The following is an 11,236-nucleotide window of genomic DNA, read 5'->3' on the forward strand; positions in this document are numbered from 1 at the left end:
AAATATTTTGAATATTTTATTTTACTCTCTCCTAGCTTATGTGATTTCTGCTGAAAAAATCCAATGATAATCTAATGATATTTCCTATCATTGATGCCATCTTAGAGTCTGTTGACATATAAGATGTATATCCTAACATGTATCAACACACACACACTCACCCCACTAACATGATAAAATTTCTCTAAGAAGTTTTGCATTATTGAAAAAAAATTAATAAATTGTTTCAATGAGAAAAGAAGGGTGGCTTAGGGCACAAGAGCATTAAATAAGCAATGGCAAAGTTATTTTTCCTGCTGGAATTTCAATAATAAGTGTTTTAAAATTAATTACTCCAAAGATTTCCATTAAAATGTAAACATTATTAAAGAATCAGGCACTGAGCATATTGAGCAAAATGGCCTTTCGTTTCCTATCCCACCTGCTTGGAGCTCCTTATGCCATTTGCCTGTTGATCACCCTTGGCTGTCAAACTGCAAAGGTGTTTTTTCCCCTGCCTGTGGTACTAGTCACTGACTTCTGCTAGGGCTGTCTGTGGACAACTGAAGGTATAATCAGTATTGAATGATATTTCAAACTGGGTTAATGAAGCTGTGGCATTGTATCCAACTTAAATCATGTAGGCATCTTCCTTCTAATACCTACCAGGTCTATATTTAATATACAGGACCAGCATTTACATGTATATAGTATGAAGAGCCACTGTGAATTCACAGGTCCTTTGAGAGAATTAGAAATAGGTGCTCCCGCCCTAGGCCATCTGCCAGAAAATTATGTGCTATGCTGACACTGGATCATGGCACATTACTGACATCTGTTGGGAAGTTGTGGTAAAAATGCAAATCTACAATGTCCAAGAGGTGAATGGTATCACTTGGAATTTTGCAGTGCACAACCTGAACATCATATGGGGCAACTACAAATTATTAGGCAGCAGGTTAGCAAAACGGCCAAGAGTATGCATGCTGGAGCCAGGTTTCCTGGGTTGGATTCCTAGCTCCGACCTTACCTGGATAGTGACTTTGGGAACGTGATGTAACTTCTTGCTTCTATTTCCTTATCTATAAATGAAAATAGTCATAGTACCTATTTCATGGATAGAAGTAATGATGAAGTGTGCCAATACATATAAAGCCCTCAGAGCAGTGCCTGGTACAGGGTGAGTGCCATATGAGTGTTTGATACCATACTTACCATACTGTTTTAAAATTTATTCAACAAATATTTGCAAAATGTCAGGCACAGTTTTAATGACTCCACAAATATAACCCTTTTAATCTTCATAACAATCCTCTTGGGACAGGTAACAGCATATGTAGAGGAATAACTGTAACATGTCACAAAATGGGACATATGAGGGTATAAATTCCAAGGGGCACTTGCATACACCACGTAACTTTCTCGGGGATACATAACTGGAATTCCCACATCCCAGTGGGATTCCTATCACCTCGTCAAGAAGGGATGAAGACTTGGGAATGGGAAAAGCAGTTCAAGATTCCCAGGCCCTCATTGGACTTGTAGGTTGTGGGTGAATGCTGTGTGTGTGTGTGTGTCAGGGGAAACTTGTCAGAGACCAATCTCCTGAGTCCACCCTGTGACCCAGCAGATAGAGGCCCAGGAGTAGTGGCCCATTCAGCACCACGGAAAGCTCCAGGGTGGGCCTGAAGAGCCCATCCTGGGTTTGTGGGCCCGGCCCCACAAGGCCCCGCCCAGTTGTAAAGATCCCTTCTACTGTTTAAAATGGTGAAGGAGGCCTAGGCAGGGATGCACACTAGCGAATAGAGCTAGATTACTCACTTATTCCCCCACAGAGATGCAGGATGGCCTGTTGGGAAGAGGACTTTATTGGGATGTTATTGGGGGGACATATGGGAAGGTGAATTCTAGGGAACGACAGACACTGGGACCAAGCTGGTGGTCACCTTAAGGAACAATAAATTAACTTACAAAATAAATTAAGGTGAGGAGGTCCCAAGCAGGGAGGCAACTGGGAATACCTGGGGATTTACTAGGGATGGGATTGGGCATTGGAAAGGGGAAATAAGAATTTCCAGCCCCCTCATGAGGGTGTGAAATGAACTTTTTCAAGACCTCTTCCCTAGGCTGGGAGTTGGGGTTCTGGGGCTCCAGGAAGAGGGAAGATCTGGGTTCAGTTAAAGGGGTGAAGGAGGCTGGTTCAGGGTCGTTCCTCTAGGAAGCGGTAAGTTGGGTTCTCATAGCCATGACGCTGCAGTTCACGAAGCTGCTGCTCCTCCAGGGTCAACATGGGGTCCACCTGCAATAGGGACGGGGAGGGGTAGTGGGGCATGGGGACCTGACCGCTGATCTTACCGCTCCTCCATGCCCAAGCTCTGGAACCCCTCCCTATCCCACATCTTTATGTCTCTCACCTCCACCACTCCATGGCTGATAGCCCCATAGGGCTTCTTCCTGCGCAAGAGCAGCATGGAGAGGACGATCAGGGAGCCCCCACCTGCTCCCATGATCAGCAGACCGGACACGGCCTCTCGGGACACACCTGTCCCAGCTGGTGCCTGCAGGGAGAGGAGATGGGGCAGGAGTCATCTTTGAGGCTCACCAGGGCCCAGTATTGCTTTGGGGGTCACAGCCTAGCCACTGACCTCTGACCGCTCCCCCTAGGACCCCAAAATATTCCTCCTCTTACCAGCTCATCTCTCTGAATCTCCGATGAGTGGAAAGGAAAACCCCTTGGAACAGACACATTTACCTGGGGGAGCAGGAGGTGTCAGGGACCCAGGAGTCTGGGCCCCAGTCTCCTCCTCCCCTAGGGCTGAAGAGGGCATCCCCCAGCCCTCTTCTTCCCTAGGACCCTGAAATCCATGTCCTCAGTCCCCTCTTACCTTAGGCCAAGGAATCCAAACCCCTAGCACCCTCCCCTCCTCCTTCAGACCTTAGAGTCCAGGTCCCTTCCCCAGGCCTCCCTCAAGAGCCCACAGGGCTGACTAACTTACCTTCCGCTCATATTGTTCCAGGGGGGACAGCTTCTCTTTCCCAGGTGCAGCATCTTGTTCTGTGGACCCTACCCCCCAAGTCCTAGCTCATTCCTGAGAGTCCAGAGTGATGCTGCCCCCTCTGAGGAGGGCGTCAGAGGGGTACCAGTCTCCATCCCAGGAGGTCTGGGGCTCCCAATCCATGAACCCTTTTCCATTCTGGGCTCAGGGACTCAAAAGGTTTTGGGGGCTGGGGTCTACTCGGTTAGATACTCACCTTTTGGAAGGCCCATGGGGGTGTCTGCTGGCAGCCAGAGGAGGCAAGGCAGGGAGAACAGTGAAGAGAAGAGGGCTTCATTGATGAAACAGTGGAGAGACACCATCCCAGAGGCCAAGGCAGGATCAAAGATCCTACAGAGGCCTCCACAACCTTAGACATTCCTCCCTATCCTCTCCCACTCACTGTGGTACCTGAGACACCTCCAGACTTTGGGGGATTAGAAATGAGATTCGGGGCCTGTCACCCAAAGTCTGGGTTTATCTATATTTGGGTTAACTCACCATCTTTGGAATCCAGAGGCTGCAGCCCACCCTTGCCCTCACTGTTGCCCCCGGGGTTAGGGACTTCCAATTCACTGGGATTCAGGTGTTCAGAGTGGAAGAATTCCTCTGAAGGGAATATGCAGAAAGGTGGTTGAGGTCTTGAGCATAGGGACTACACACACACACACGCTGGATGAATGGATGGCACCTTAACAGTAAAGTGATTGGGGGTAGCCATAAGTGTGATCTGGGAAAGTGGGAAGCTGGTTGGAGGCACCCCCGGCAGGAAGGATGGAGATCGAAGTTTCAAGAGAATGGCCTCCTAAGGAGCAGGAGAATTAGGGTTAGGTGTGGGATATCCAATAGGATATCACAATAGATCTGAGGGCTGTGGTAGGTTTTAGGCCCCTCCCCTTGAATCTGAACTGGGTTTGTGACTTGCTTTAACCAAGAGAATGTGGGCCCAAGCCTTAAGAAGACCTGGCAGCTTCCACTTCCATGTTAGGGGAACCCGAACCACCATGTAGGAAGTCTAGCCACTAGGGTGGAGAGATGACATGGAGAGGCTCCTTGGAGAAGAGAGGCTTTGAGCCTATATGGAGAGGTAGAGAGGCCCATTTGTGCCGAAGTCCCAGCCCCTACCTGATCTGCTAGCTGAATGTAGCTGCATGCTTGTCTACTGGCAATACCAGCAGAAGCAGCACCCAAAAGAATCCAGATCAGATGGAAGAATCATGAGCAAAGAAGATGGTTGATTCAAGCCAGTAAGTTTAGGTGTTTGTTACACAGAAATAGATAACTAAAGATTGGGGGTCAGGATCTGCCCTTACAGACCTGGAATGGGAAGTAGGGGTTATATGCACTCACGGATCTGGGGCTGCAGCTCCTGAGCCAGGCGGGGGTTCTGGTCAAGCAGCCCCAGGCTCTGATTCATCCTTTCCTCAATTACTTGAAGGTGGGTCTGCACCTGTGGGGGAGTGAGTACGAAGGATGAACTGGGCAATGTAGGTTAGAGCTGGGGAAACTGAGGCAGGGTGAAGGAGGGTGGAGGAGGAAGGGCAATAGGCTCCAAGGAAAAGTAGCACATACAATAGTCAGAAAGCAGGGCCAAGGGCCAAGAACTGGGCCACAGGACGGAGGAAATTGAAGGAGAAGCAGAATACAAAGAAAAGAAAAAGATGTACAGAAGACAGAAAGTGTGAGGCTTAGGAAAGGAAGTAAGGTAGAAGGGAAAGGAGCAGTTGCTAGGAAAAGTGGGATACAGAAGACATGTTAAGTATAAGATATGAGGAATATAGTATGGAAGATAGGAAGTGGAGGCAAGTGGGTAGGAAGGGCAGAAAGTAGGGTCTGAGAATAGAAAGCGAGGTTTGAGGGGGTTACAGAAAAGGAAGTAGGATTAGAGGGTTATATAGAAATGATGTGGTTCAAGGGCAAGACTTGGAGCTCAAGAGCATAGAATGGAGTATTCATGGACGGGAAGAGAACATCCAGAAACAGAAATTAGGATCTGAAGGCACAGAACAGGGGTTCTGTGGGATTAGGGAGAAAACAAGTGGGATTAAGGAGAAAAGAGAACTGAGGAGGGTGTTTCTGGAAAACTAAATAGAAATCCAAGGGACAAGAAGGGTGTCAAAGACACTGTCAGGGACAGTGTTCCAGGGTCAGGAAGTAGGGATCCTAGGGACTGGAAAAGGTCCCAAGACATAAAATGAGGATTGCAGGGATAGGAAAGAGGTCCAAGGGACAGAAAGAGGGTATAAGGGACAAGAGGAGAGTCTGAGGGATGGGGTCTAGGGGACGGGTCTAAGGGATGGCAGGGTTTTGGGAAGCTGGAAAAATCTGAGCACCTGGAAGCGCATCTGCTGGGCCTTCTCAGGATCCACAGCAGCCACGTGCTGGTAGTGTCGCAGCGTGTGCCTTTGCTCCTTCTGCTCTGCACGCAGGTAGCGCCTCAGGGCCAGCAGGACGCGCTCTGGCTGTGGAAGGGATAAAGGCTGCCCAGGTCCGTCCTGCCCTTTTCAACCTCTGCCCTTTGCCCCCACAGCTTTCACACCTGAGGTGGATCCCCCTGCAGTGCTGCCAGGAAACCTTCCAAGGCAGCTCGGCGCTGGTCGTTGATAAGGGCAATGACTCGGGTGGCGTGGGTCTCCACCAGGCGCTGTCGCTCACCAGACACTTGTTCCTCCAGGGTCTGCAGAATAGACTGGAAGTGCTGGTGAGGGGGTGGGCACAAGATTAGGAGACGCGAAGATGGGCAAAAGCCTGAGTCAATGGCATTCTGGAAAGGCAGGGCTATAGGACCAAGCAGGATGGGTGCAGTGGGTCTAGGTCTGAACAGAGTCAACCTGGGAGTAGGTCACAGGAGACTGACTGAAAGGGGTGGGGCTACAGGGCCTGGTAGAGTGGGGTCAGGACTAGGCCTATTGGGAGCCAAGCTGGGGGTATAAACTGTACTGGGTAGAAACAATCTAGGAACAGAGCTGGCCTGTGTTAACGTGAAAGGGAGCAAGTATTATAGGAGAGGTAGGTCTCTAGGCCTGGGCAGGGCCAACTGGAGACAGGCTGTGCCTAAATGAGGATGGGGTGGGCGGAACAAGAGTCAGAGAATAGGGCTAACCTGAGGGGTCTACAGGGGGTAGGGCTGAGAGAGGTGGAATGGAGAATCATAAGGCTGGGCCTACTAAGGAGGAACTGAGTAAAAGTGAGATTAGTGGGCAGGACCAAAGTCAGGGAGTGGGGCCTAACTGGGACAGGAATGCTTCTAAGAGAGGCTCAGAAGGACCTGGCTATATCTGCAGGGGGCTCAGCTAGGGAGAAGACTCTAGACCCAACCCACAGAGGTAAGGATCAAGTTAAGACAGGGCAAAACATAGCCAATCTGAGGAGGAGAGAAATGTCAGGTCTGACATAGGCCAAGAGGGACAGAGTCAAATGTAGGGGAAGGGCCAGGAGAAGCTGATATATGTAGGAAGGTGTAGAACTGAATGAGGCCAGGACAAGACCTGAGCCAGGCGGAGACTGGATGTGCCCCAGATAGTGGATGAGATGAGTGAGTAGGATCCACAGGAGGTTGTTGTACCTCATTCAGGGCCTGTCTGTCCGCTTTAGGCAGGTTCTTGGACTGGTTGTCCGCCATGGCCCATTCACGCATCACCTGGGAGCAGGGAGAACTTTAGGATCCTAGAATCCACCCCGCTCCAACCAATGAGTCCCCCAATCCTTCTTCAAGACTTTGGAGGCTCCAAATCCCTTAAATCCTACTGGCTCTTGGGTTCCCAAGAGAGAATTCAAGAAAGAGTATCATGTATCAGTTTCCTTAGAATCTGGTGGCATTTCAATGGGATTCTATGGGTCAGAAATCCCTAGTTATCTTAGGGGTAGTGTTGAGGGCTGGGGGTTGATGGGAACCTGGGGAGACTTTGAAGGTAGTTCCAACTTGTCCCTGAGGAATTTACTGGTATTTAGGAAGCTCTGTGTTGTGGGGGATCCTGAGGACCCCAGTATCATCACCTCATTAATCTGGCGCATCCTTCGCTCCTCCAAGTCCATCTTGGCCCGCAGGAACCCCTCGTGCTCACTGATTTCTCCAGGCATGCCAAAGTATACATCCACACCATCTGTGGGCCTTGGGGTAGGAGTTGCTGCAAGGCCAGGAATCGGGGGGCCAGCTTGAAGCCCATCTCCAGGTCACCTTTCCTACCTGGAGAACTACACTTCCTAGAGTGCGCTGGAGACCACTAAGTTCACTGGTGTCCACTTTAGCCATAGCTGCTGCCTACTATCATAAAAAGTGTAATTCTAGACTGGGCTTGTTCTTGCAAAGCTTAGGAACCCATTGCAGCATCTTCCAAGCTTTCCCAAAATAATCCCTAAGATCTACCAAATGGCTCCTTCACTTCCAAGTACCCCCAAACACCCTCACCCTTTGCATTCTTCACAGGCCAGCCCGTCCATCTCTACATTATCGAAAGCTACTCTCGTCCCTTCCATTTCCCCCAATCAGACCTCTGTCCTACAGGTCCCTCCCAAAGATGCTCCTATACCAAGGCTCCCTCAAATTGTCTTCCCTCCAGGGTTAAGGAGACTAGGGATTCACAAATGGCCTCACCTTTGCTGACCCCTGCAGGGGGATGAGGGCTTGAAGGTGGGACTCTTTCCTCCTCTTCTTCCTCTTCAGCCTGTGGAGGCTCCACAAAGTAATCGTCTACTGGTTGTAGGAAGGGTTCCTCTTCTTCCTTGTCCTCACCCCCTTCTACTTTGCCTCCCAGGGGCCAGGACCGGGTGGAGGGGTCACTGAATGTGCAGAAGACCCGAGACGATGAGAACCTGGACCCAGGCCCCCAGGCTTCCATCTCCTGCCTTGGGATGGGCATGGAAGATTCCCTCCCATCAGGAGCCTTGGGATGGGAATGGAAGATTCCCTCCCACTCACCCAACTGCTGTCCCAGATGGGTCGGGGGTCACTGGAGGGGGGCAGCACACATACTCCACACCTCGGAACCGATCCGTGCCACAGGGCAAAAGCATGCCCGAGCCATGCAGGATGAGGCCCTGGGAGCTGCAGGCCTGTGGGAAGAGTGGGCCCAGATGCCAGGACTGTGGGGTAGGAGCGGGTAAAGGGGGAGCCTGAATGCCTGAGTCTTGGGGGCTGATGGGAATGTGAGCCAGGATTCCTGATTCTGTCCTGGTGGGGAGAGGGGGATGAGGCCCAGACTCTTGGATCCTGGAGGAGGATGTTAGGGGACTGGACTCCTGGGTTCTGGGGGGTGAGGATGGATGGGCCAGGGTTCTGACCTCCTGTGCTTCCTGATGCCTCCGGGTCGAACTCTCACACTGGTCCATGTGCTCCTGGTGCAAGAACCGGCAGCCTTCGGGCACCAGCAGGGCTTCGCTCACGAATTCACCCGCTAAGGAATAGGGGGAGGGGCACCAGAGTGAGACCCTCCCACAGCCACTAGCCCCATCCTCCATATTTTTTACCCTCAGAGGCTGCTCTGCCCCATTCAGGACCTAAGCATCCAGGTCCCTAATGTGAGCCTTGAGACTAGGGCCCAGAATCTCGCGCCTCGGAGAGTCCCCACCGCCCTTCCCCTCTCCCAGCCTGTGACTCACGCAGGCAGCGGAAAGGCACAACCTGGTGGTGGGGGTGGGTACAACGGCCACCCCGGGCACCCCCGCACCAGCTCTCCATAGGGATGGCCTGCGTCGCCTGTTCCACACGTGCAATCTGCAGTTCCGGGTACACCTAGGGACACCGGGTGGGGGCGATCAACCCACTGCCCCGCCCCTACCAGCTGCACTTCTCTACGGGACACGCCCCTTTTCAAGGCTCCAATGGTCAAAGGGCCCTCTCCTTAGGCCCTGCTTGTACAAAGAACCGGTCTTAGATATCTAAGTCCCACATAACCATTGGCTACGTCCCCTAGTAACTTTTCTTAAAAGCCCCGCAATCCTTAGGCCCCTCCCCTTTGCCTGTCCAGTTTCTTTACAAAGGTCCCTCCAGATGCCCATAAGCTCAATTCCTCTAAACCCATGTACTCCTAGTCACTTTCGCCCCCTTCCCCAATCAAGTTTATCTCTCCATAGATTCCACCAACCCTTAAGCCTCGCTTATTTCCCTGTTTGGATTTTCAGTAGGTGTCCCTTCTTTTTGTATTAGGCCGGCCTTTTCAAAGCCACGCCTCCTAGCTTTCCACTCTCTTTGGGTTCCACCCCTTTTCCTACCTTTCTGGCCCAAAGGTCTTTTTGCCTTGGTCCGCCTCTCCTTTGGCCACACTCACCAATACTTCTACTTTTTAAGGCGCCCACCACTTGCTAAACTCCTTCACTTCACCGGATGGATACCTTTCTTAGGTAGACTTTGCACGGTTCTCTGCTTTCCCAACCTAGTTCCTCAAAAACAGGTCCTGCTCTATCCTAACTTTGCCTCTGTTAGCCACCTCCCATAGCTTCCTAAGCCTTCTTAGAGCCCTCATCTCCTTGGCCTTTTGCACATCTAGCTTTCCCAGGGGCGACTCGGCCTCATCTTGAACCGGCTTTCCCGCTGACTACGCCCATCTCTAGGTTCCGCCCACCTGTCTGCAGTACTCTAACACGCGTTGCGGGTCCCGGAGACAGCCTTGCGAGCGCTGTCGGTCTGGTTCCCAGCGGCCGGTGCGCAGGTCCCGATGAAGGGTTAGGCGCCCGCATAGTCCAGCCACCTGAGCCGACCCTGGGGCCTGGGTGTAGAGGTGGAGAGGTCAGTGAGGGCCCGGTAGACGTTGTCATGCTGGTCCCTCGGTCCTTTGCTCCCTGGGACTCATGTTTAGACCCCCATAACCAGCCCCCTTCACCAAGCACCGCGCACCCGCCCTCGTAGAGGTACGGTTCCCTGGGAAACAGCTCCCACAGGGCGGGGGCGCCCCAGCTCTTATGTTGCTATGGCGACCCAGGTCCCCCAGGACTCTCTCGGCTTTGTTGCGGCGGAGACAGGCTCCGCCCCTACCCCGGCGCAGCCGCACTGGAGCCCGAAGGGGTTAAACCTGAATTGCGGGGGAGGCGGTCAGAACCCAGGCGTTCTGGCCCCTCCTCCCTCCATACTTAGCTCAGGCTCCCATTCTTGGGTGCAAGGACGGCAGACAAGGCCTGGCGTCAGGGCCCTGCAAGCCAGGACACGAAGTCCTTAGGACTGGAAAGCAATATTCAAGATCGGGGGGCGGTGGCTGGAGGCCTTGACTTCTGGGTCCTGAGTGGCTGAGGGGCTCCTCATATGGGTCCAGAGGATGCAAAAGGCCCGGATTCTTGGATCAAGTGCCTTACTGCCTGGTGTGTCCCATGTTCAGGTGGGAAGGGGCTAGGGCTGAGTCGCTTAGGTCTAGAGGGTCTGAGGGGACTAGACTTCTGGGACCCGGGGCTCTGGAAAAGCCAGGTTCTAAGCTGGGGGTTGAGGGGCCTGGGACAACTGATGATGGGGAGCTGGGGCCTGGATTCCTGGGTTCATGAATGCCTAGTGCCATTAGGGGAGCCTGGGGGGCCGGTCACCTGGCTGGAAAGGCTGCACTTTCTGCCCTGGACATGTCCGCGCTGGGGTTCAGAGGCTGGGTCCCTTCCCTTCCCCCATTCCCCAGGACCCGGCCGGGCCTCACCTCGGCCGCACCGGGGCTCCCACCGGCCAGGTTCCCGACGGCGAGCTGCGCGCGCAGAAGCAGCAGCAATAGTGGCAGCAACAGCGGTGGCGGCGGCAGGCCCCGGCAGCGGCCCAGGCCGCGCGTGGCGGGGCTGGCGTGCCCCATGTCTGGGCCCTCGCGCCCTCAAGTCCCTTGCACTCCCGCCCTGCTCTGCCCGGCCCCAGCGGTGACAAGAGCTCCCAGCGCCACCGCCGCCGCCGCCGCCTCCTCCCACCGCCCCCGGGCTGCGCCGGCGCCGCCAGCCCCGCCCCGTACCAGCCCCGCCTATCTGGTCAGGACAATAGCGTGGCAGCTCAGCGCAGAGTGGAGCAGCTCGGGAAACCCGGGTGGGGGGCCTACGTCAAGCCCCCGCCCCCTTGAGATTCCAGGTGTCCAACCCCACGCTAGGGCCTACCTAGCCAGGAGTCTGGGTCATAGGCTCCGCGGTCGTGGATTTTGTGTCCTCCCTCAGAACCCTAACCCCCAGCTTTCTCCTTCCTCGGACCACTCAATAACCAGCTTCCTTCTCTTCTAGGGATCGCCGCATTAGAAACGCTCCCCACCCCTTTTGAGGTCTCAGGAATACAGACA

The 11,236-nt window shown here is 53.3% G+C and overlaps 1 protein-coding gene across 3 annotated transcripts; it reads right to left on the reverse strand.

Moving 5' to 3' along the window:
- Window positions 1-1,224: 1,224 nt before the first annotated feature.
- APLP1 (amyloid beta precursor like protein 1) lies at window positions 1,225-10,871 on the reverse strand. Of its 3 annotated transcripts, none has more exons than XM_039850047.1 (17): window positions 10,625-10,871; window positions 9,575-9,718; window positions 8,613-8,745; window positions 8,295-8,407; window positions 7,933-8,066; window positions 7,609-7,793; window positions 7,011-7,141; window positions 6,580-6,654; window positions 5,554-5,712; window positions 5,348-5,476; window positions 4,365-4,464; window positions 3,516-3,623; window positions 3,232-3,306; window positions 2,976-3,043; window positions 2,669-2,731; window positions 2,394-2,537; window positions 1,225-2,278 (listed from the first exon to the last, which is right to left on the reverse strand). In XM_039850047.1, exons 1-17 carry the CDS (start codon window positions 10,769-10,771, stop codon window positions 2,180-2,182), a joined length of 2,007 nt encoding a protein of 668 aa, XP_039705981.1. In that variant the 5' UTR covers window positions 10,772-10,871; the 3' UTR covers window positions 1,225-2,179. The 3 variants fall into 3 exon arrangements, with proteins under 3 accessions (XP_039705981.1, XP_039705983.1, XP_039705982.1); XM_039850049.1 differs by having other exon boundaries at window positions 1,827-2,278; window positions 3,232-3,255; window positions 10,625-10,845; XM_039850048.1 differs by having other exon boundaries at window positions 1,834-2,278; window positions 3,232-3,258; window positions 10,625-10,851.
- Window positions 10,872-11,236: the final 365 nt, after the last annotated feature.

The sequence above is a fragment of the Pteropus medius genome, unplaced genomic scaffold (genome assembly GCF_902729225.1).
Source record: "Pteropus medius unplaced genomic scaffold, Ma_sr-lr_union100, whole genome shotgun sequence".
Lineage (NCBI taxonomy): Eukaryota > Metazoa > Chordata > Mammalia > Chiroptera > Pteropodidae > Pteropus > Pteropus medius.